Consider the following 20572-nt stretch of genomic DNA (forward strand, 5'->3'; position numbering starts at 1 on the left):
GTAGTGAGTAACTGTTGAGTTGTGGAATTACTGTGTATCTGTCGTATACTGTTAAGCTTGTTCTATATTGTTTGACGTATTAGCCCACAGCAATAACGTTGAGCTCCGAGAGAGTCATGATGAATTACTCTGAAGTGACCTGTCTGTCTGTCCTTGCCCCCTTTTGCATCGCTCGGTAGGTGTGTGTGTCAGTAATGGACGTGTATACATCAGATACTATTTAGCGTGCACTTCACATATGCGTATGTCCAATTGCAAACAGAGAAGGATCTTTGGTTCTGGGACTCTGGCAGGATCATAGAAACGGGAGCGAAGTTTTGAAGCTGTTGCACCAGAGCGACTGGATCTGCAAATCCTCCTCCTGTTGCATATGCGACGGTCCCTTCGCAGCTGCTCACGTGCTTTGCTTACCATTTATTTTCTGCACATTTGCTTTTACAGGAATTTTTGGTATGTATCGTGCTTAGCTTGATCTTTGAGGTCACGGTAGTCGTTAGTGTGGAGTCAGCTGTCGGCAGTGGCGTCCCCGATCCCCATAGATCCTTTCCGTCACCCGTCTTCTGCTGTTTATGTCGTTAGGTAAGCAATAATTGGAGCGGTGGTTACTTGGGTCGCCTGTGCTTTCCTGGTGTGTCGAGGCAAAGCTGTTTGCTCCCACCCCAGAGTTTTGGGCAGATCCCGCGGTTGCTGTGCGGGAGGAACAGTGGATCCCGACCCGGGTACCTCCCGGTGGAACCGCACCCCACATCCTTTTGTTCCTTTAAGCGGGTGCGTTTCATTCAGCTCCAAGATCACCATAGTATTGCGGGGGTGAAGTACTTGTTTTAAACTGTTCCACAACATGGAGTATTTCACGGCTGTAGCTACTTGCATTTCCACTTGTGTAGATTTGTGAACTGGAATAATGGTTGGAAGTGTTTGTTCTATATTCTTTTGATTGCACGCGTTTCCCTGTTATTCTCACATTTACTGCCTACGCATTATGGAAATCCAGTTTAATTTCTGCTTATAGGAAACGGTGAACTCGTGTAAATGTGTTTTTTTGCCGAGCGGTGTGTTTTTGGGTGGGGAGGAGGTGGCGTCGCAGCCCTTTGGGGACACGGGTGTGCGTGGGAGCCGAAATCTGCCCCCTCGCTTCCCTGCTCTGGGCATGTTCTCTACCCTGGGAAAATTGAACTTAATTGATATCTCGGTTGCCCCCTTTATGAAATATGGGGGTGGTGATTCTCACCTACGTCCATCACAACCCCTTTGAGCCCTTTGGATGAGCTTTTTGTGGTGTAAGTGAAGCATTATCAATACAAATGTTCTTTCATTACTGGACTGTGGTCTGTAAGAGCTGTTAAAAACCACCGTAAGTTGGTGTTTGCTGTGGCAGGATCTGTTTTAGCACACATTCTGTTGAGAAGCGATTTTCGCGGTAGCTTGTCTGGAAAGCAAGGTCCCTAATGCAACCGTGGCCTTGGAGGACATTCAGCCTTTTTGTCAGAAGCAGCTGAGGGAGAACCTGTTTTCCTATTGTGTTGGTGTCTCTGTGAAGGGTGCAATGACAGCGGATGGCACAGCGGTTGTTGCTCGTCAGCCGCTCACCAGCAAAAGGCAAACCAGGAGGAATTACTACCAAGTAATGCAAAGGATATAGGAATCATAGTAAATAAATCTGGACGTCCTTCCTGGAGTTGCATCTGAATTATGGGTGCGGTATATACGTGTATTCTCTGTGTGTACTGGTGTGACGTACACTTTTACCGTCTTTTAATCACGTCTGTAACAAAAGGGAGCTTGACCGCAATTCCCGTGCTCTTTAGGAACATACTTTATTATTATTTTTTTTAAGCCAGAAAACTGAATATTGAAAATTTTAGGCTTAAATTATTGCACTATGATCAAAATGTCTTATCCAGATGAAATTGGTTGTCTTGAGCGCTCTTGCCCCGTCTGACACCGGTGGTGGGTTGTTCTTGGGAAGGTTGGTGTTACCCAGAGGTTTGGAGTGTTTGCTATGGAATCCATATGTATCGGACACCCGGAAGTGGAGAGAAACATAATGATCTGTTCACATTTCTTACAAAAAATATATATATATTTAGCACCTAGTTTACAAACTAATAACTGTAGCTGCCCTGTACAATTGTTCACCTCGAGTCTTCAGTAAAACATGTCAGCCGTTAGAGGAATTTGTATTGGGGGCGTTCCCTGTCATTCTCAATTTTTAACATTTTTCTGCTTGTGAGATGATCAAGTACTGTGAGCCTTAATTTTTATCCACAAATAAAAATATTATGTTTGAACGGTGGTGTGACTTATTTTTTGGGCGGGGGGGCTCACGTGTAGAAAGCAGCAGTGTCGGTTTGGGTTGGAAGAGCTGTCTGTGGCAGCTGTGACAGCCCTGGGGTGAGCAGCTGTCCCTTGTGCCACCTCGTGGGACGTGCTGGTGGCCTCTGGTGTCCCCCTGGTTGCATCGGGGCCGCGGTTGGGTTTGGGCAGAGCTCTGTTGAACCGCTTTGGGCAGCAGCTCACAGCTCCGAGACCGCCTGCGATTCATCCTCGAGACACAGCAAGAGCTGGGTAAGAGTTATGAGCAAAACCTTCACGAGCAGCTGTGAGGAGCTGCTGGGGAGAGCGTGAGTGGGCACAGGGGGTTTATCGTGCTTGAAGATCTTTACGCTCCATCAGCAAAGCGGGCAGATGTGACAGCTGGGATTGCTGTGTATTTAAATGGTTTGGCCTCGAGCGCTGCTGCGGTTCTGGCTCCATGGGGTGGGAGTGGGTTTGATCGAGGTGCTGCTGCGGGGTCTGTGATGGAAATAAACCCTTTTTCCCCCAATAGTGCCGTTGTTCTCACTCGGACACCCCCACAGTGTTTCTGGGTGGCACCCTCTGCTCCATCTGCAGCTGGAACAGCCACCCTGTGCTTGGGACCCACGGAGTGTGCAGGGCTTCCATACAGGTTTTGGAGGGATTGTCATTCTGTTGAGAGTCTTCCAAACAAATGTCACACTTAGTGTGTTTTCCTTCTGCAGACCAGTCGCAATGGAGATGCTGGGGCAAAACCCTCTGTCCGCTTCCCAGAATTTCGGGGCAGTGCGGAGGGACCTCGCGGAGAAGCAGCGGAAGGATCCCAAGGTGAGGGGGACGCGCGAGTCCTGGCTGGGATTGGGAAGGAGTTTGAGTTTTGTCCCGCAGCCCCGCGTGCTGCGGCGCGGGACCCGCTGCGCCGTGCTGGGCTTCCCCGCCTTCCTTTCCTCAGTTACAAACATCAGCTTTCTCGTGGCGTTGGATCAGTTAAGCTGCACTAAAGAGCAGGGCATCTGTGTTTGGGGCTGCTGGTTTTATTTAAAGGAATCCTTCTCTCTCTTGCTTCACCTTAGTCCAGCAATTATATTTCTAATAGAACAAAAAGCGTCTCTCGCGAAGTGTTCCCTCAGCACCGGCTGTGCGGCTGCTCTCGTTGTGACCGGTTTCCCTGCTGAATTAGGAGCAGATTGCAAAGGGATTGTCGTGCAACGATTGTGACTGATTTCACCACGATTCAGGCCATTAACCCATTTGTCTCATTTGTCCGTGTGAAGAAAGCCAGGAGTAAGTGTGGCCGCGCAGTACAGGCTGTTTCCATTTCTCTACCCAAAGATCAGATCAAGAGGCCCTTGCACTTTTTCCTCCTTAGATCTAATTTCCCATTGAATTCTGTAATTTAGCGCATCCCATCGGGGCAGAGAAGCTGAGACAAAGTGCTCGTGCCATCCCAAGGGTGACGGCGCCGCGGTGCCAGGGGTGAACCGCATCTCATCGGGAGCGGGTCATTTCTGGTCCTTTAATGGCCTGAACGAGAGCTGCAGAAAACTGAGCCAGCGCTGTGACTTAATTACTTCATCATGAAATGGAATAATTTAAACATTTGAATGAGTTGGCTGGCTTTTGAGGCTTTGATGCCTTTATGGTTTTGCTCGCGCTCATTTTGAAGGTGGCAAAGGCTGCTTGTCCACTTTGCTCCGTGGGTTAGTTTTGGTATTATTTAGGCAAGGTGACATGCAACAAGTCACTTAGGAGTGACCAGCTTATCTTCCCATGCCTGAATCTGCCTGGGTCTGTCCCAGCTGTGCAGGTTTCTTGGTGTGGAGGTGGGATACTGCTCAGGACATTGGGAATACAGGGGGAATCAGCGGGTTTTTAGGGGTTTTGGAGGGGAAAAAAGAAAACAGGAGATTTTCTTGTTGAGCGCAGCCCTGTGAGGGCTCTGGAGAGATGTCCCCTGCTCCTATGGAGCTGCAGACAGTGTTGGGGACAGAGCTCGGGGGGGGGACCCCTGTGAGTGCTCTGGAGAGATGTCCCCTGCTCCTATGGAGCTGCAGACAGTGTTGGGGACAGAGCTCGGGGGGACCCCTGTGAGTGCTCTGGAGAGATGTCCCCTGCTCCTATGGAGCTGCAGACAGTGTTGGGGACAGAGCTCGGGGGGACCCCTGTGAGTGCTCTGGAGAGATGTCCCCTGCTCCTATGGAGCTGCAGACAGTGTTGGGGACAAAGCTCGGGGGAAGCAGGACTGGAGCGATTGTTGTACCTGAGTGACGGGAGCTGGGGACCATGCGCACCCATTTTGAAGGTGACTAAGTCAGGATTTGGATTCAGGACGATCCTTTGCGGAGCCGGGGTCTATTTTTAGTCCGTTCTGTGGCGCTGATCGCCATGGTGACGCAGCGGATCGCGCGGGTTCTCCCGTGGATGTGGCAGCGCAGGAGCGGCGTGGGGACAGGGCTCCCGGCCGTGGGCTCTGGGACAGGTGGCAGCTCAGCGTCCCGTGTCTGCTCCATCCCGTGGGTTCGGTGATGGTTAGAACCGGCACTCGCTGCCGCCCCCGCCTGGGCTCTGCCCCTCCGGGATCCAAACACCATCCTCCGAGCACACAAACCTGTCCAGGAAGGATTTTAAATGCATCCTTGGAGCATTAAAGCTGCTCAGCAGGGGAATTAACCGCTCAAAACCTTGTCAGCTGGAGCGGTTCAGCCTTTTCATCTGAACTGCATGCAGAAGAGTGAAGAACAGCGTGGGTGGTTCTGCACCTCTTGGTGCTGTCTGAAAGCAGAGGATCAGAGGCTTCTGTGTCCAAGAGCCACTCGCCTCCAGAAAGGTCTGAACATCTGAATTCCCCTTGACCTTGGAAAATCTTCCCCTTTCTAATCACTGATGCCTTGTTCACCAACTGGTGCAACCCAGAGCAAACCCAGAAAAGCGGCTCGTCAGTGATCTCGCTGAAGACTCAGCACAGAGAAGAATAAAAAAAGGTTGATTAACATACTTGGGAATTTTTCTTTTTGTGTTAGGATTGGTATTTGGCTCCGAGATTATAGCTAAAAATGATCTGAGAAGATAAAAGCCTGCAGAGCGCTCAGTTCCACTTGGGCTGTTTTCATTGCACGGCAGGGCTGGCTGGAGGCTGCGGGGGCTCCCGTGCTCCCCGAGCCGCCCTCGGCCCTCCCAGGAGCAGCTGGGGCTCCCCAGGGGGCTGCAGTAATGCTGGGGGGCAGCTCGGCTCCGGTGCCCCTGTGTGCCGGGGGAGGTTTGGGGCCAGGTCTGGGAAACACGGAGAAACCAGATGTTCCTTCCCCAGGATGAACATCTGTCAGGCTCTGCTGCTGGGATGGGAGCGGGGCAGCGAAACTCAGGGCTGTGCTGTGAGCCGGGAGAGGGCTGGATACATGAAAACACCTTTATACCAGATTCTGGTGTGTTGGATGCTGAAATGTCTCTTTAAAGCCCAAAGTGTATAGATACATCTAACTCTTGGTTGTCCAAGGTGCAGCTGTTTTCCTGTTTCCCCTGTTGTATCAGCATGTCGGGCTCCCCGCCCCGTGTTTTGGGGCGGCACGGTGCCGTCCGATGCTCCCCGTGGGTTAAAGGCTGGGGGTGTGCTGGGGGGCGGTGTCTCACATTGCTGTTGTGCTCTGCTCCGGGTGGCCGGGGGGGGTTCAGCCCCCTCTGCTGCTGATTGAGGACGTTTTGGGGGCTGCCGATAACGACAACGCGCAGAGCTGGCGGCTGGGGAGCGCAGCCTGAGCGGGAGTCAGGGAACGGCTTGAAACGCTCAATGCAACCTGGTGCGGATCCAGAGCATTTGTTATTTTTAAGCATCATTTTGAACCCGTTCTTTGTTTCCCAGGTCGCGCCTGCTTGCGGTGAGTGGAGGAGCAAACGGAGGGAGGGCTGTTCCTCATCCCACAGGGGCTGGCGGGATGCGGGTCCCTTTCCCAGCGCATTCCCAGCACATGAAGAAGGGAACGCCCGACCCCCGCGCTGGGTTTTGTGTCGCGGGGGGGAGTTGGGGCCGTCCTGGTCGCATTGTTATCACTCACCACGCGTCCCTGGTCACACTGGTATCACTCACCACGTTGAAGTGCTCGCCACTTAGAACCAATTAAGGACATGACCGAATCTTCCCCTGTTGGGGTTTCAATTACCCGAAGGAGAAGCCGGTGCGGAGCGGGAGTGCCGTCAGCTGGACACGATCGTTTAGACTCCTGCTAATTGGATCCTGCATTTCAAAATTACTGTGCTCCTATGGGACGAAATCTATATGTTTACTCGTATATCACTTACCGATACTTTCCAACTCGATCTACCTGCGGAAGGCTGGCGTTTTTCTGCTCAAACACCTCGAAATAAGACCTTCCAGGTTATCGACTGCTGCTGATGAACCTGCTCGAGATGAGCTGGAATCTGAAAAGCCAGGGTGGGTTTTAAGATCATTTTAAAAGAGGATGAATTTGAAATGAATTTTAGTAGAATTGCAGGATCAGAACTTGCATCCTGCGTCACCTCAGCCTGGAGTGAGGCAAAATAAACCTGTTGTGAATAAACCAGGACAGGATTTCCCGATTGCCGTGACCACGTGAGGCACCTGTTGAGCAGCAGAGGGGTTTAAATGAGCTGCACACCTTGATGGAAAACTGCTGAAGGGTTTTTAAAAAAAGCTTTGCAAATGCAGGTCTTTCATCACGGGAACCTAATGCTTCTCTGAGCAGAAAGCATCTACTGGGGAGGCTTTTAGAAATGCTTCGATTTACAGCTGAAAAATCTGGTCAGAGGACAAAGTATTGAACGGTGTCCTGGCCCTGGTGGGTGCTGGCTGCCGGGTGGTACGTTCCGCTTTAAAACTGGCACCGTGAACAATTATTCCTTTTAAATGGCTGTTCTGCACCTCTGTGCTTGTTGTTATTGCTGGAACCTCCCTCTGAGCTCCAGACAGCTCGGGATTGTGTTTAATACAGATAAGTGCAGGGCATTACGCTGGCAGCGGGGGGATTAACCCACGGTGGCTGGGCTGAGGGACGCGGTGGGGACACCGTGGGGACACCGTGGGGACACCGCGGGGACCTGCTGGGGGTGGGCACGGGGGACCCGACTGGCCAGGGACCTTCTGCACCGAGATGGTTCCCTTGCCGCGTGTCCAGGGGCAGCAGCTGCAGTGAAAACCCCATTTAGAAAGCGTCTTAAGAAGAGACATAGACATTTTCAAAGCCTGGAGGAACAGTGTTAATAGTACTTATAATTTAATTAATTGCACATGCAGAGCTCCTATATGTGCTTCTATACATTTATACAGTGCATAAATAAGTTAGAAATCCAGAATTATTACCGGAACAGCTTATGACTTTAGCCAGTGGCTGCCTAGAACAAGCAATGTGAGAGGCTGGTTTGGAGCTGGGGCACAGGGGAGGTGCTGGGGGCAGAGACGCAGCCCCCGAGCGAGCCCTGATTTTCAACACCGGTGCAGAGACGCGGTATCAATATTTAAAGGCAGCGGGCTGGCTTTGCTTTCCGGAAAACAATCTTTCTGCATTTTTTATAAGTTGAGCTGGGGTCTCCTTACCTGCCAGAACATATAATCATCCCAGAGACATCCGATAGCGTTACCTGCCTAAATAAGACATTAGGGGAACATCTCCCCTCACAATAGCCTGCGGCACCGCCAACAATGCTCCGTTTAGAGAGGAACAAATTGTCAGCAGCTGCTTTTAATTTAGTTTACTTTTACGGTGACTGATACTGTTTAAGGTCTTTGGGAACAATAGGGTGTTTCTGTGGTTAAGGAAATGATAAACAGGGAAGGCTGGCTAAGCACAATATGCCTTTTGTACAACTGGTGAAGAACTTTATTTTGGGTTTGTCAGCCAATTTCCAAGCGAAAGAGCTTGACAAAGCTTATAAGCCTTGAAACTTAAATATCCGTAAAATAAATATGCGTATTGTCAGCTGCTAAGGGTTGGTTTAAAGGCTTCTGGAGTTGCTGGAAACCTTTTCTTTTTTGGGAAGTGCTGGAAAGCTTAATGGCAAATGAGGCAACATTTTAGAACAGACAGAACGCTGGCCCAGGCTGCCCAGGGGGTTGTGGAGTCTCCTTCTCTGCAGACATTCCAACCCGCCTGGACATGTTCCTGTGCGACCTCACCCAGGTGTTCCTGCTCCAGGGGGGGATTGCACTGGATGAGCTTTTGAGGTCCCTTCCAATCCCAAACATACTGTGATACTGTGGCTTTGTTCCTCTGCACCAGCCTCTCTCTCCAAACAAGTGTATGTCTGCGCTCCTGAAGTGAATAGTTCTGTCATCTCTATATCAGCTTCTACGTTTCAAACCAGAGAGGGAAATTAATTCAGTTCTCATATCCAGTCCTTTCCAACATTTTCTCCAAGCACCGTTTGCTCAGCAAGCAAATGAATCGGGAAAAAGTCATGATTTCTTCTCATCTTCAGGGTGACCAAATCCCTGACTTTCTACAGCTCTTGCAGGACAGGGAGACCTGGGCAGCTGGAGCTCTGCCCATGGGAGGAGGAAGAGGAGGAGGAGGAGGAGGAGGAGGAGGGATGGACCGCCCGGCTCCGATGCCGCATCCAGCGGGTACCACGCTGCAGTTTGGGACGAGCCCACGTGGCTTTGCCGCTGGTGGGAGCGCACGTGTGGCTTCGCCTGCGCTGGCTGGAGCCTCCGGTGCTTACAGCTTCCGTGACCTGGGCCTGCTTTTTCCCCCCACTATTATCCATCTAAATACCTTGTTGTGTGCAAGTCCGGTTTAGGTGCGCTGCTCCGCACGTGTTTGTAGCTTGTTGTTTGAGAACCGTCCTCCTCCTCCTCCTGCTGCAGATGTTTCCATGAGTAGGTTGCAGCTCTTCTTTCCAGTTAAGCTCCCCAGACACATATCTAATTACAGCTTTGTGGCCGGCGTGGGGTTATAGAGGGAGGCAAGCCGTACTGAAAATCAGTTTAAACGATTTGAGGGCAGCGACTTAGTGGCGGGGGTGCCGCCCGGGCGCCGAGGCGGGACGACATGCTGGCGGCACGGACGGGCACCGTGGGCAACAAGAACGCCGAGGACGCCCTGAAGCTGCGGAAGCAGTCGGTGCTGTCGCTGGGGAGCAGGGACCGAGCCCCGAAATGCCCGTCGGAGGGCGGGAAGGAGGCGCGGGGCCGGGCCGGGCCGCCCCAGCAGCGAGCGCGGCGCCTGGCGCTGCTGCGGGAGCTGGAGACCAACTGGTACCTGCGGCTCTGCGAGCTCTCCCACGAGTTCACCATCGCCTACACCACCGGCATGCCCCACAGGTACGTGCCACAGCAGCCGTTTGCGCTCCACGGATCATCATCATCATCACAATATGAAATTTTGTGGTTTTATGAGTCTGACTCTTCTGTTAATTCAGGTATTTTTTCTTGCACTGCGATGGATGTACTTTACAGAGCTGGAAATTCTGCAAACTCGTTTCTTAGTTTCCAGAACTTCAACACAAGCTGCTTGTGGTTGTTCAGCCTTATTTCTCGTGAGCTGTTGTGTCCAAGTGGCTGTAACTTGGTTTGGGTTTAGTTGGAAAGTTGCTGCTGTTCTGCAGGGACTGGGTGGGTGAGAGGAGAAAATAGCAGGAAAGGCTTTGCTGGGTGCTGCTGTCCCCATCTCCCCGCGTCCCCATCATCTCCCCGCGTCCCCATCATCTCCCCCTGTCCCCATCTCCCCCTGTCCCCATCTCCCCGCGTCCCCATCTCCCTTGTGTCCCCCGGCCAGAGTGAAAAACCCACTTGGGAGGGCAAACCTGCAGCTGCTGAATTTCTAATTCCATCCATCTTAAATGTCTCAGCCTCCAGAATCTGATCTCACTCCTTTATAAAAGATATAAGGGGATCTTGGAATTAGTGGAAATTAGATGTGCGACTCTCTAATCTCCTGCACCGAGTAAGATCCTTAATGAAACAGGAACCTAAATACAAATTGCTGGTGTTGCTGTCTCAGCCCTGAACAGCAGCAACGTGGGGATGGGGCGGTTTTGGGGACCGGTGGAGGGAGGACGCGGGTGTCATTGATCTCGACGGCTGCTGCCAAGGGGGTTTCTTCGTTTTGCACGGCATCAGGAATGGGGGATTTCAGAGAAGTCGGGTGAGATCTTCCCTAATCCCGGACAGAACGGGGATGCCTGAGTGCCTGGCACAAAACAAGGTCTTGCAGACATGCTGGGATTATGAATGAATTAAAACATCATTAGAGTAAAAATTAGAAACAAGGTAACTGAAAGGAAAACAAAATGAAACTATGAGAGATGGAGCAAGTCGTTATTAAGAGCAGAGGTGTCGAACAAAAGCCCGCTGAAGGGGACAAAGTCAGGTCTGTAGACTGAGCAGTTCCGGTGCTGTAAAAACAAAGTGCTGCGGAATAACTTTTGGGAGAATTAAGTGTGTAACGATGCTGATCTGTTGAAATTAAACACTCCAACCCAGTGAAACTCTTCTGTCTGAAAAGTTCAGAAGAGTTTGCGAAAATATTTCTTTGCTGTTTAAGCTTGTGTTAGAGATGAGGAGGGGGCTGGATCTAACAGGAGGTAAAACAAAAGAGGGTTTATTGTAGGAGACACACAGTGAATAATGGGAGAAGTCGGGGGTCCCCATCTTTGGGTACCACGGGGTGGGAGGGTTCTGGGGGGATCAGGACCCTCCCAGCCTGGGAGATGGGGCCAGGGGGGCCCATTAGTGCCCTCAGGGCCCTGACACGACAGTCACAGGGAAAAAATAACCGAGTAATCCAAATGTCCCTGCCAAACTCCCCTCTGTGACATTGAATTATAATCTTTTAAAATATGTTCCGGGTTTGGGATCAGTCTTTGTTTATCTGCTTTGAAAGATTTAGGGATTAGTTGAGTTCATGATACATCCATCACTTGATTATTTAACTTATTTTTCCAATGTATTTGGGATTGAAATGACAGTCAGAAAATGGGTTGGGTGTTTAAATGGAAGAGCCTCGGAAGTCTGCCCCACGGTGTGTATCACTGTCATGCTTTGGTCACTGCGGGCTGGTGTTGGCCAGAAAAGGTGTTTTTTTGCCAACTTCTGGATGTTATCTGGACCGGAGGGTGCTGGATGCTCTCGGGCACTGGCTTTGGTGATACCATGAAACCTGTGCTGAGTGTCCCATCACCCTCAGGGGTGAAAACCCTGAGAACCTGAGACTCTTTGTTTGCTATTTACCAGTGAAATAACTGCTTGTGGGTTCGGTACGTTTATTTTTAGGCAAAGAGCTCAGACACGTGCCTGTTGCTCCGTGCCAAGAGGCAGCAGGTTCTGTGGAGCTGGAGGTTTTGGAGTGACTGATGGCATCTCAGGGGCTTCGCTGGGTCTTCTCCATCCACACATGAGCTTCTGCAGGGACACGCAGCCTCCCGAAAGCTGCTGCTTGTTCCCTGCCTCAGCTCCAATGCCTGTACCTTTTTCCTTCCCCAACTATTTTCCTTGTCTGTTTTGTGGTTATTTCCTATTCTTCTTGGTGTCCAACTGCTCCATACCCTTTGTTTCCTCATTAGCTGTGGGAGCCCCAGGATCTGCAGATCCTGGGGAAGTTTCCAGCCCACGGAACCTGAGCCGTGAGAGTTCACAATGGGCTATGAGGAAGCAAAATGTTTTAGCAACTTGCATGAGAGATGCCCGAGCCCTGAAATAAACCCTCTGAGAATATTTGGTTTACGTTTATTGGCCTTGGATTGAATCCCAAACAAATATTTCTCATTATCTAAATATAAGACCTGGGAACCAGGGTCGGTGCTCTATTCCCACTGGCAGTCCTCCTCCTTTGGAGGACTTGGCCATCGTAGGTTCCAGCAGACAAACGAGATTGCTGATTTTGGCCAGACCCATCCCGGGCATCAATTAAAATGAGCCGATCGCAATAATATAAAGAACGTCCGGGAGAAAAACGCTGCTCCATAGTCTTGTGGTCATCTTGGGCAACACAACCCATCCGAAGCCATCTGGTACCGGCGGGAGGGCGGCGGCACCGGGGGCTGCTGAGGACCCCCGCCGCAGGGTGGACCATGCACTTGTACAAACCGGCCTGCGCCGACATCCCGCCCCCCAAGCCGAGCCTGCAGAAGCCGAGCCTGCAGAAGCCAAGCCTGCAGAAGCCGAGCGAAGCGTCGCTGAGGGGCAAGAAGCCAAGCGGGGCTCCCGGGGCCTGTCCCCCCTCCTCGGGGAGGCCCAGCCCGGCCGCCGAGCTGAAGCAGCTGGAGAAGTTCCTGCACCTGCACGGGCTGTCGCTGCTGGAGACCGTCCCGGCCCGGACGGGGATGAACTACAGGTACCTCCGCACGTCCCTGGCTGGGAAATCGGTGGCTGTTCGGTGGCAAACAGCTAAAACTACGGGAAACATGGCCGGGGAACCATCGGGCACCGTGGTCTGTCTGTGTCCGTGAGTCTGTGCACACCTGTGGGCAGGCTCGCAGAATCTGAAGATATTGTCTGATGGTTAATGCATGTGACCCAGTCTTAAAACTTGGAGGTTTTTTTCCTTCTCTTCTAAGCTGTGTCGCTCTACTGAACTGCCTCTTTCAAATCTGGGTGGAAGGATTTGCCCTTTCTGATGTTTTAATGAAAACTCGTTTATTTATGCACATTAAAAGGATGATGACTGAACAGCAAAACAGAAAACATGGAGAATAGAGGCTTTTTGACTGTGGCTGGTGCTTCGATGCAATGTCTGTCCCTGCCATAAAACTGGAGCAAATGGACTGAAAGCCTGGCTGGGTTCAGGCTGTGAAATATTACCATTATTAATATGTGGCTTGTGTGTTAGAAAGAACATCCAAGAGAGAGGGTCTCGTCCATGCTGGCAACAGGGACAGCCTGGGCAAAGGGGCTATAGGCTGGGGGACGGTGGGTGAAGACAACATTGATGAGCTTGGTCTATCTGTTGTCATCTTGTTTTGCTTCAGACGAGATTAACTGAAGAGGATGACATCCCCTATGGAAAGCAGATACAGTCTCCATGCTTTTAATAAAAGAAAAATGTCTTCAAAATGTTTGCTTTCCCTGGAGATTGACTCTTGCCTGTGGCTGCTCTGAGCTTAAAATTGAAACAAGATGACAGGTTTTCGTTTTGGATAGAAATAGCAGGATTGTGTCACAACTTGAGCTGCTGGCCAGGGATATTAGTTGTTTGGAGACACTGTCCAGGGAGGACGGGGTGAATCATAAAGTGCTTTGGAGCCAGCGTTAGAAGAAATGGCAAAGGGCTTTGTGCCTCTGCTGTGCCGGCGCCGGCCGGGGATCCTCGGGGCAGCTGGGGTGACGCTGCCTTGAGAGACGGTGTCAATACGGGGAGAACCGGGGGGTTCAGGTGAGGAAAAGGGAGAACGTCCGAGGGCGGTGGGACAGCGTCGGGGGGGCTGTGGGACAGCGATCCTGGTGCCACGCTGGGGTAGCGACGCTGTCCCCAGGCAGATACTCTGATTAACTGGCGGTTTTTGGTGATTTATTTATTATATTTTTTTAAACTGGAAGCTTCCCAAACTTCTAGTGAGAAATTCTTTTGCTCCCCTTCTGATGATCCTAATCCCACGTGGCAGTTGTTTTAAATGGTTGGCGTTAATACACACAGGAAAATTCCCATTGATCGTTGTTATTTCTCGGTTAATTCTGCACTTTCTATGGTGCTGGTCTGCTCCGGACGTGGTTTAACACTTCAGGTGCCCTCGCTGAGAAGCACAAGTGGTGTCGTAGCCACACAGGGTTCCCATAAAGCACTTTATGATCTGGTGTCTTAAGTTTCCCCCCCAGGAGATTATCCTGCACGCCGCCCCCATGTGCAGACGCGTCCCTGGTGCTGGGCCCGGCTGCTGCCCAGTCCAGAACGCATCGGCCTAAACTCGACGGAAAACGTGCTCGTCCCGCAGGAAAAACCCTGCAGAGGGTGGGGAGGGATGGAGACCCGAGCCCCAAACCTGCGGCACACTGAGTTTTGGAGTCACAGCAAAATGTAATTAATGAGATATTCTGGGAGAGTCTTGTGCCCCGGGGCAGCTGGTGTTGGTTTGCCCGGTGCCACAGCGTCACACGCTGTTTCTCAGTTTATCAAACAGTCTTCATTCATCAGAGCCGTCAGTCGTGGTAAAATAAATCATACGTTTAATTTCTGTTGGAGCTGATGGATTCGAGCATATGCTTAATTTTAAGTGCGTGCATTTTTCATAGCTATAAAATATTGCGTTTCGCACGCGTCACCCCTGGGAGCAGGAGGACGGGGGGCTGTGCAGAGTGCAGGGCGCTCTGCTGCGGAGCAAGAGGCGTTGCCAGCAGCCACCACTTGCTGCTTGCTGGGGATTTTTGCTCTTCTCGCTCTAGAAATACAGGGGTCCTGGCAGGCTGACTGAGCTCCAGTGTCGGCTTTTCCAGCATGGCTTGTTTTGCCTTCCAGACATTTCTTCAGAGGCAGACCTCTAGGTCTAGTCTAGAGACAGCACAAAAAGCCCTCCAACCCTCCTTTTTTATTAAGAGCTATTTAATTAGAGTGGAAAGTAATGAATTATCAACAATAAACTCTCACTAAAATACGCATAAGCTGGTTGGTTTATAGGATGGTTAGTTCTCCTTCCTTTCATTGCTTTAGCAAATACAGCTTAGTTCAGCCTATTACTGAATAACCAGCAGTGCATGAGCTTAGCTTGTTTCTGCCGACAACAGAAATGCCATTTGCAAAGCCAGTTTGGCACCTTATTATCCAACGGGGTGTTCATTGGGCAGCTTCCTTCCATATGCACTGTGGTGGGGTTGAGCTCTTAGGGACCGAACTGTGTGAGCTGGGAAGCGATGGCTGTAAAACTTGTTAATATTCCGCTCATGCGTGGTTAAACCAGCATCTCTCCACTCGGGCAGCTGCAGTCTGGGAGCCTGGAGGTGAAATGGGAGATGTCTGCAAACACACCTGGGCAACTTTTGCAGAACGCGCTGTTGGCAAATGTTGCACGTGGAAAGTATTTATGGAGGTCACAGCCTGCGGAGGCGCTGCTGGTTAACCCACACGCAGCCTTTGGAGCCGGGGCTGGAGTTTTCTATTTGTATCTCACCCATTTTATATTTAGTGGAGGTTTTGTTTGGGGAGGGTGAGTTCTCCGTGCAGCACACAAGCCCCTGGCAAACTCTGTTTTTGGGGTGAGCCCCCAGCCAGGCTGTCCCGCATCCCGAGGAGGCGCTGGGATGCTCTGCCCGGGTCATGTTGCTTTTGCTGATGAAGCTGATTAAAAACTTGCCCTTTAGGACTGTCAGGCTGAAGCTCTTGTCTGAAGAGCGGCCAGCAGGGAGCCCTTGGCAGGAGGTTTCCTTTTCATTTCCTGATTGCAAAGGGAAATGTCCCCATGGCAGAGCAAGGAGCTGGGTGACAAGGGGGCACCCGCAAATCCTCAAACTGATGTCACAACCCACGCTCAGCTGCTGCTTTGTCCCCAAATCACTCACAGTCTTGTTCGATGTGTGGGGAGGAGACGGCGGCTCCTGCTGGGATAAGAACAGCCCCGGGACCAGATAGCCAAGATCTCTTAATTCTGGAAAACTAATGTGCTTGCCGTGGCTCAGTACAGCAAGAGGGGATATCAGAGCGCTCTAGGGACAAACTGGTGGTAAGAGGGTTGATTCGTATGTCTAATTTGGTGAGTGTCTTGTATTGATACAAGCCTGTGTCAGGAAAATCAATAAGGGAGTGAAATACACGGTGTGCAGCACCAGAACGAACCTCGTCCTTCAACTGCGTTATTTACTTTCTGGGTATGACAAGCGATCAAATGCTCAATTTACTGGGCAGGCTCTCCAGTTTGGTAACTTCACCGAGACTATCACGGTCCGTGGGTAACAGGGTCAAACCCGGAGACAACAACAGGCTGTTGGTGGGGACCAGGATCTGGTGGTGACCACCACCATGGGCAGAAAGAGAAAATAGTCCTGCAGAGGAGCTATTGCTGAAATGTGCCCATCACCCTGGAGCTCTGTCAGCTCGCGGCAGACACAAAGGCAAACACCCTGCTGCAAAAACGTAACGTGGATAACAGTAAATACTGTTGTGTTTGGGGGGTTTGTTTGTTTGTGAGAAAGCAGAGGGCTCCGAGTGACGGGATTGCCCCTGAACCTGCTGATTAAACAGGATTTTGGCTCAGGAAAAAGATGATCGGCAGGGATTACAGCAGCTGTGTTTAAAATCAGGAGCAGCCTGTAGCAAGCAGCTCGTGGTGTCCCATAATGCAGGAACCGGGGGGAATGCGAATGGCATTTCTGGACATCAGGTTTAGAATATAGGAAACATTTCCCTCGTGTCTTGTAATGAAACCGGGGAGCTCATTTTCACGGGAGGTTTTGAATGCTGGGGGTATGAGCATGTTCAAAATGTTATTAGGCACTAGGCTGTCAGGGTTTAAGCCCAGCTTGCAATTCAAGCCATGAGAGCCTCTTGAAAACACTTACAAAATGCATAAAAATTTAAATAACTAACAAAAATAATAAAGACTACTTAAAACCCCTTAAAATTCTAATGGAGGGGGTAAGTGCCTGATTTGGGGGCATACTAGGATGGGTTTTGGTCATAAAATAGTGAAAACTGGTGAAAGAATTGAAAGGAAAGGGAGACACTCATGGACTGAGATAAAAACAGTTTAATAAAATAACAATACTAATATACTGACAAAATGTAAATTAAGTGATGCTCAGTGCAATTCCTCACAACCTCTGTCCACGCTGAGCAGCTGGTTTTGGGAAGACAGAGCAGCCTGGTCCAAAACAGCCAAAAAAAAGGCAGAAAGGGCCAGAGAGCAACCGCAAAATGGCAAAAAGCCACCGCTCAGAACTCCCAGATGGAACTGAATTGGAATGGAGCTGAACTGGAACGGCCTAACAAGCCGGGAAACCTGACTCCCGTTAGATCCGAAGCCTGATGCTGATGGTAAAGACTCTTTTCAGTGAGGTCTGTCCCATCCATGTCCCCTTCCCCGCTGCCCCACACCTGCGGACAGAGAGCCCAGAACGACCTTGGGCTCCCCAAAACCAGCTAAGGTAGCAGAAAATTCTTGCATTCTCGTCATACCAACTCAACACCACTGGAAAGTCACTTGAAGAAAGCATTAACGCTGCCCTGGGCTGCTGTCTTCTTATTCTCAAACTAAAACGAGGAGCAAGCTAGCTACGGATAAGAAAAGTTTCGAGCTGCGTGAGCAAAATTAACTCCATTTCAGTCAAACCAGCGCACAGACAAGGCCATGAAAGGCTATTAAATACAAAGCGGTAGATTTAACCACTAGCACAGCAGATTTGTAGATGGCAGATGGCAGAAAGAAGAGATGATATACCAGGAAAGGCATTACAGCATTTTTGTTCAGTTCCTTTATAATCTTTTCTCGAGACCGGCTCCTGGGCCCTGTCTGAGCCATAGGGGACAGGTTGATGTGCAGGAGGAGCAGGCAGATCATGCCCTTCGTCCCTTGTCCCTCATTCGGGGGTCGTGTTTGTATCCCTGCAGAGAGGGGAATTTGGGAATGATGCCTTTGCCACACCAGCTTTTCCAGGCTCCCTTGGTCAGGCTCTGGTCATGCACTGAAGCTTTGAAATATCTAATATTTAGATGGCAAAATATATGAGAGCGCTTGATGCAGTCCTATAATCCTGCACTGTAATCCCAGCCTAATCTGCTCAGTTCGGAGCACAGTTGCATTATATTTATTGGGATATAGCTTAAAGCGTTAATGTTTTCCCTATTTCCTGTGCAGATGGATCTATAGAGCTGCATCCAGCTGCGTCCTTTTTAATAGCCAGTGTAATTTTTCATCAATGGTTATTTGTTTCTCCTTCAGACTGTTCAACTATGCAGCCAGCTCTCTAGTGCCAGCAGATACTCCCATGTCTACCCTTTTTCCAAATTATTGCATTTTCCGCTTGCTCCTTGCTTTTTGTATTGTGAATTCACGCGTGAATGGGGGAGGACGGGATGAAAACAAGGGGCATGTGTGGGTAAGGATGTGAACAGGTTATCTACACGTGTGTATGGTGTTTGCAGCACAATATTTCCTCCTGAAAGCAAGAAATCCTGTTTTCCCCCTTCCGAAGAAGGGGAGACAATCCGGCGTGCAGCGGGAGCCCACGGCCCCGCGCGTCTCGGCAGGAGGAGCTCGTCACCCGCGGGAGGGCGCTGCAGCCCCGGCCCGCTGCCTTCCGGCTGCCGCCCTCGCCGGCCCCGCACACGCGTGTGCGCCCGCACACACATGCGCCCGCACACACGTGCGCACACGCTGCCTTTTGTAGTATAAACTCAATGACAGCGACGGAGCCGCATAAAAGCTCAGATTCCCCGCTGGCGCTGCCAGGGTTACTCCCGCCTCTCGGTGGGACGCTCCCCGTGCCGCGGGTGGAAGACAAAGCAAATTTGCCCTCCCGGCTCCCCACCCCGGCAGTAAATGCCGGCTCAGCCTTAGCCGTGTGCATCGGGAATTTGCACGCCCGCTCCTGCTTTTCGCACACCTTCTGCTCCTGCCGAGCTGCAGCTGAGCGGCGCTGGCAGACGCTGGATCAATCAGCAGCTCGGTCGGCAGGTGCTGCCGCGCCGGCTCCCCGCTCCCCTCTCCCCTCTCCCCGCTCCCCTCTCTCCTCTCCCCTCTCCCCGCTCCCCTCTCCCCGCTCCTCGCTCGCCTCTCCCCACTCCCCGCTCCCCTCTCCCTGCTCCCCTCTCCCCGCTCCTCGCTCCCCTCTCCCCGCTCCCCACTCCCCGCTCCCCTCTCCCCTCTCCCCGCTTCCCTCTCTCCTCTCCCCTCTCCCCGCTCCCCTCTCCCCGCTCCCCTCTCCCCGCTCCTCGCTCGCCTCTCCCCACTCCCCGCTCCCCTCTCCCTGCTCCCCTCTCCCCGCTCCTCGCTCCCCTCTCCCCGCTCCCCACTCCCCGCTCCCCTCTCCGTGCTCCCCGCTTCCCTCTCCCACTCCCTGCTCCCCTCTCCCCTCTCCCCTCTCCCTGCTCCCTGCTCCCCGCTCCCCTCTCCCCGCTCCCCTCTCCCCGCTCCCCGCTCCCCTCTCCCCGCTCCCCTCTCCCCGCTCCCCTCTCTCCATTCCCCGTTCCCCTCTCCCCACTCCCCACCACCGTGCAGAGCGCAGCCGGTGCCGCTCCGGGGGGCTGTCTGGGAAGTTTGGGCTGTTTCTGGGTTTGAAATCTGCAGTCTGTGTGCATGCCCTGGGGTAAAACTTGGTCCATGCGGTCTTGTTTAAAACAGGTTTTATCTGGGTGTCTTTGGGCTGACTTTGGGATCTGCTGAGGCTGGGACCTCGCCGTATGTTGCACTGATACAAACTGCTGAGTGGTGAATTGGAGGGTTTGACTTTAGGAAAATCTCAGCTAAAGCTTGTCCAGCAGCTGTGTGGTCAGTGCTTTGTGTCAAGGCTCCTTCCTTTAGGAAATGATCATAAAACCCGGCTCTGGCAAGGCTTTGAAGAGCTGAACTTCAGCGCTGGGCTGGGAGCGGGTCTCTGTGTCACCCGCCGTGGTGTGTTGGCGCAGATGGCCACTGTTCAGGGAATAAAAGTGGATTTTGGTCTTCAATGCAAAGCCAATACTGATGCAATAGTAACTCTTTTGCTTTGCTGAATTAAAGTAAATAACAAAACACGATGGCAGTTGCTCTTCCAACATCTTTCCCCTTCTGCCCCATCCCTCCCACTGCCACCTCCCAGTATGAGCAGAAAATGCCCCTTCCCAGCCCTGCAGGTCTGTGGCCCAGTCTGTGCTTAGAGAATTCCTGTCATTTTTCTCTCTTAGTTATTAATCCTGATTTGTACTCTAATTGTTATTGATAGTGAGTTTTCATTCCATTCAGGCCTGACAGCCTGTGGTAATATAAAGAGCAAACTTTCCTGGAAATGAGATGCTTTGTTCAGCGCAGCAGATGCCAAAGGCAAAACATTTAGGATAAGAAGTGCCCTTCTGAGACCCAGGGATATCAGGAAGAATTTAACAGAATCAAGGAGGAAAGTGCCTGAGAGGAGGCGAAACTGCGATGTGATTCCAATCAAGCTTAATTATAACACAGAGCTGTCGGGCACAGGGACCCCTCGTCAGCACATTGTGGATTTCTCCTCTCCAGAATTCCTCTGGCATCAGGAAATAGTTGCCGGGTCAAGGCAGTGGGTGGAGGGAATCCTTAGGGCATCTCCTGGGGATTCTGCTCTTGGTACTTCTAGATATACTTTCTTGTGTTATCTGCTGTGAAATACCAGGTGTACATGCGGTAATTTGGGATGCTGCTCCTCCGGGAGCAGCTG

At 51.4% G+C, this 20572-nt stretch overlaps 1 protein-coding gene across 1 annotated transcript in view; it reads left to right on the top strand.

The window, feature by feature from the left end:
- Positions 1–12573: 12573 nt before the first annotated feature.
- KCNAB1 (potassium voltage-gated channel subfamily A regulatory beta subunit 1) overlaps positions 12574–20572 on the top strand; it is a gene marked incomplete at its 5' end in the record, with an annotated part of 61590 nt that continues 53591 nt past the window's right edge. Inside the window, one exon of the mRNA XM_082055742.1 lies at positions 12574–12599. Within this exon, the coding sequence (XP_081911868.1) occupies positions 12589–12599 (11 nt within the window). The remainder of the gene's footprint in view (positions 12600–20572) is intronic.

The sequence above is a fragment of the Streptopelia decaocto genome (genome assembly GCF_964273445.1).
Source record: "Streptopelia decaocto genome assembly, chromosome: 6".
NCBI lineage: Eukaryota > Metazoa > Chordata > Aves > Columbiformes > Columbidae > Streptopelia > Streptopelia decaocto.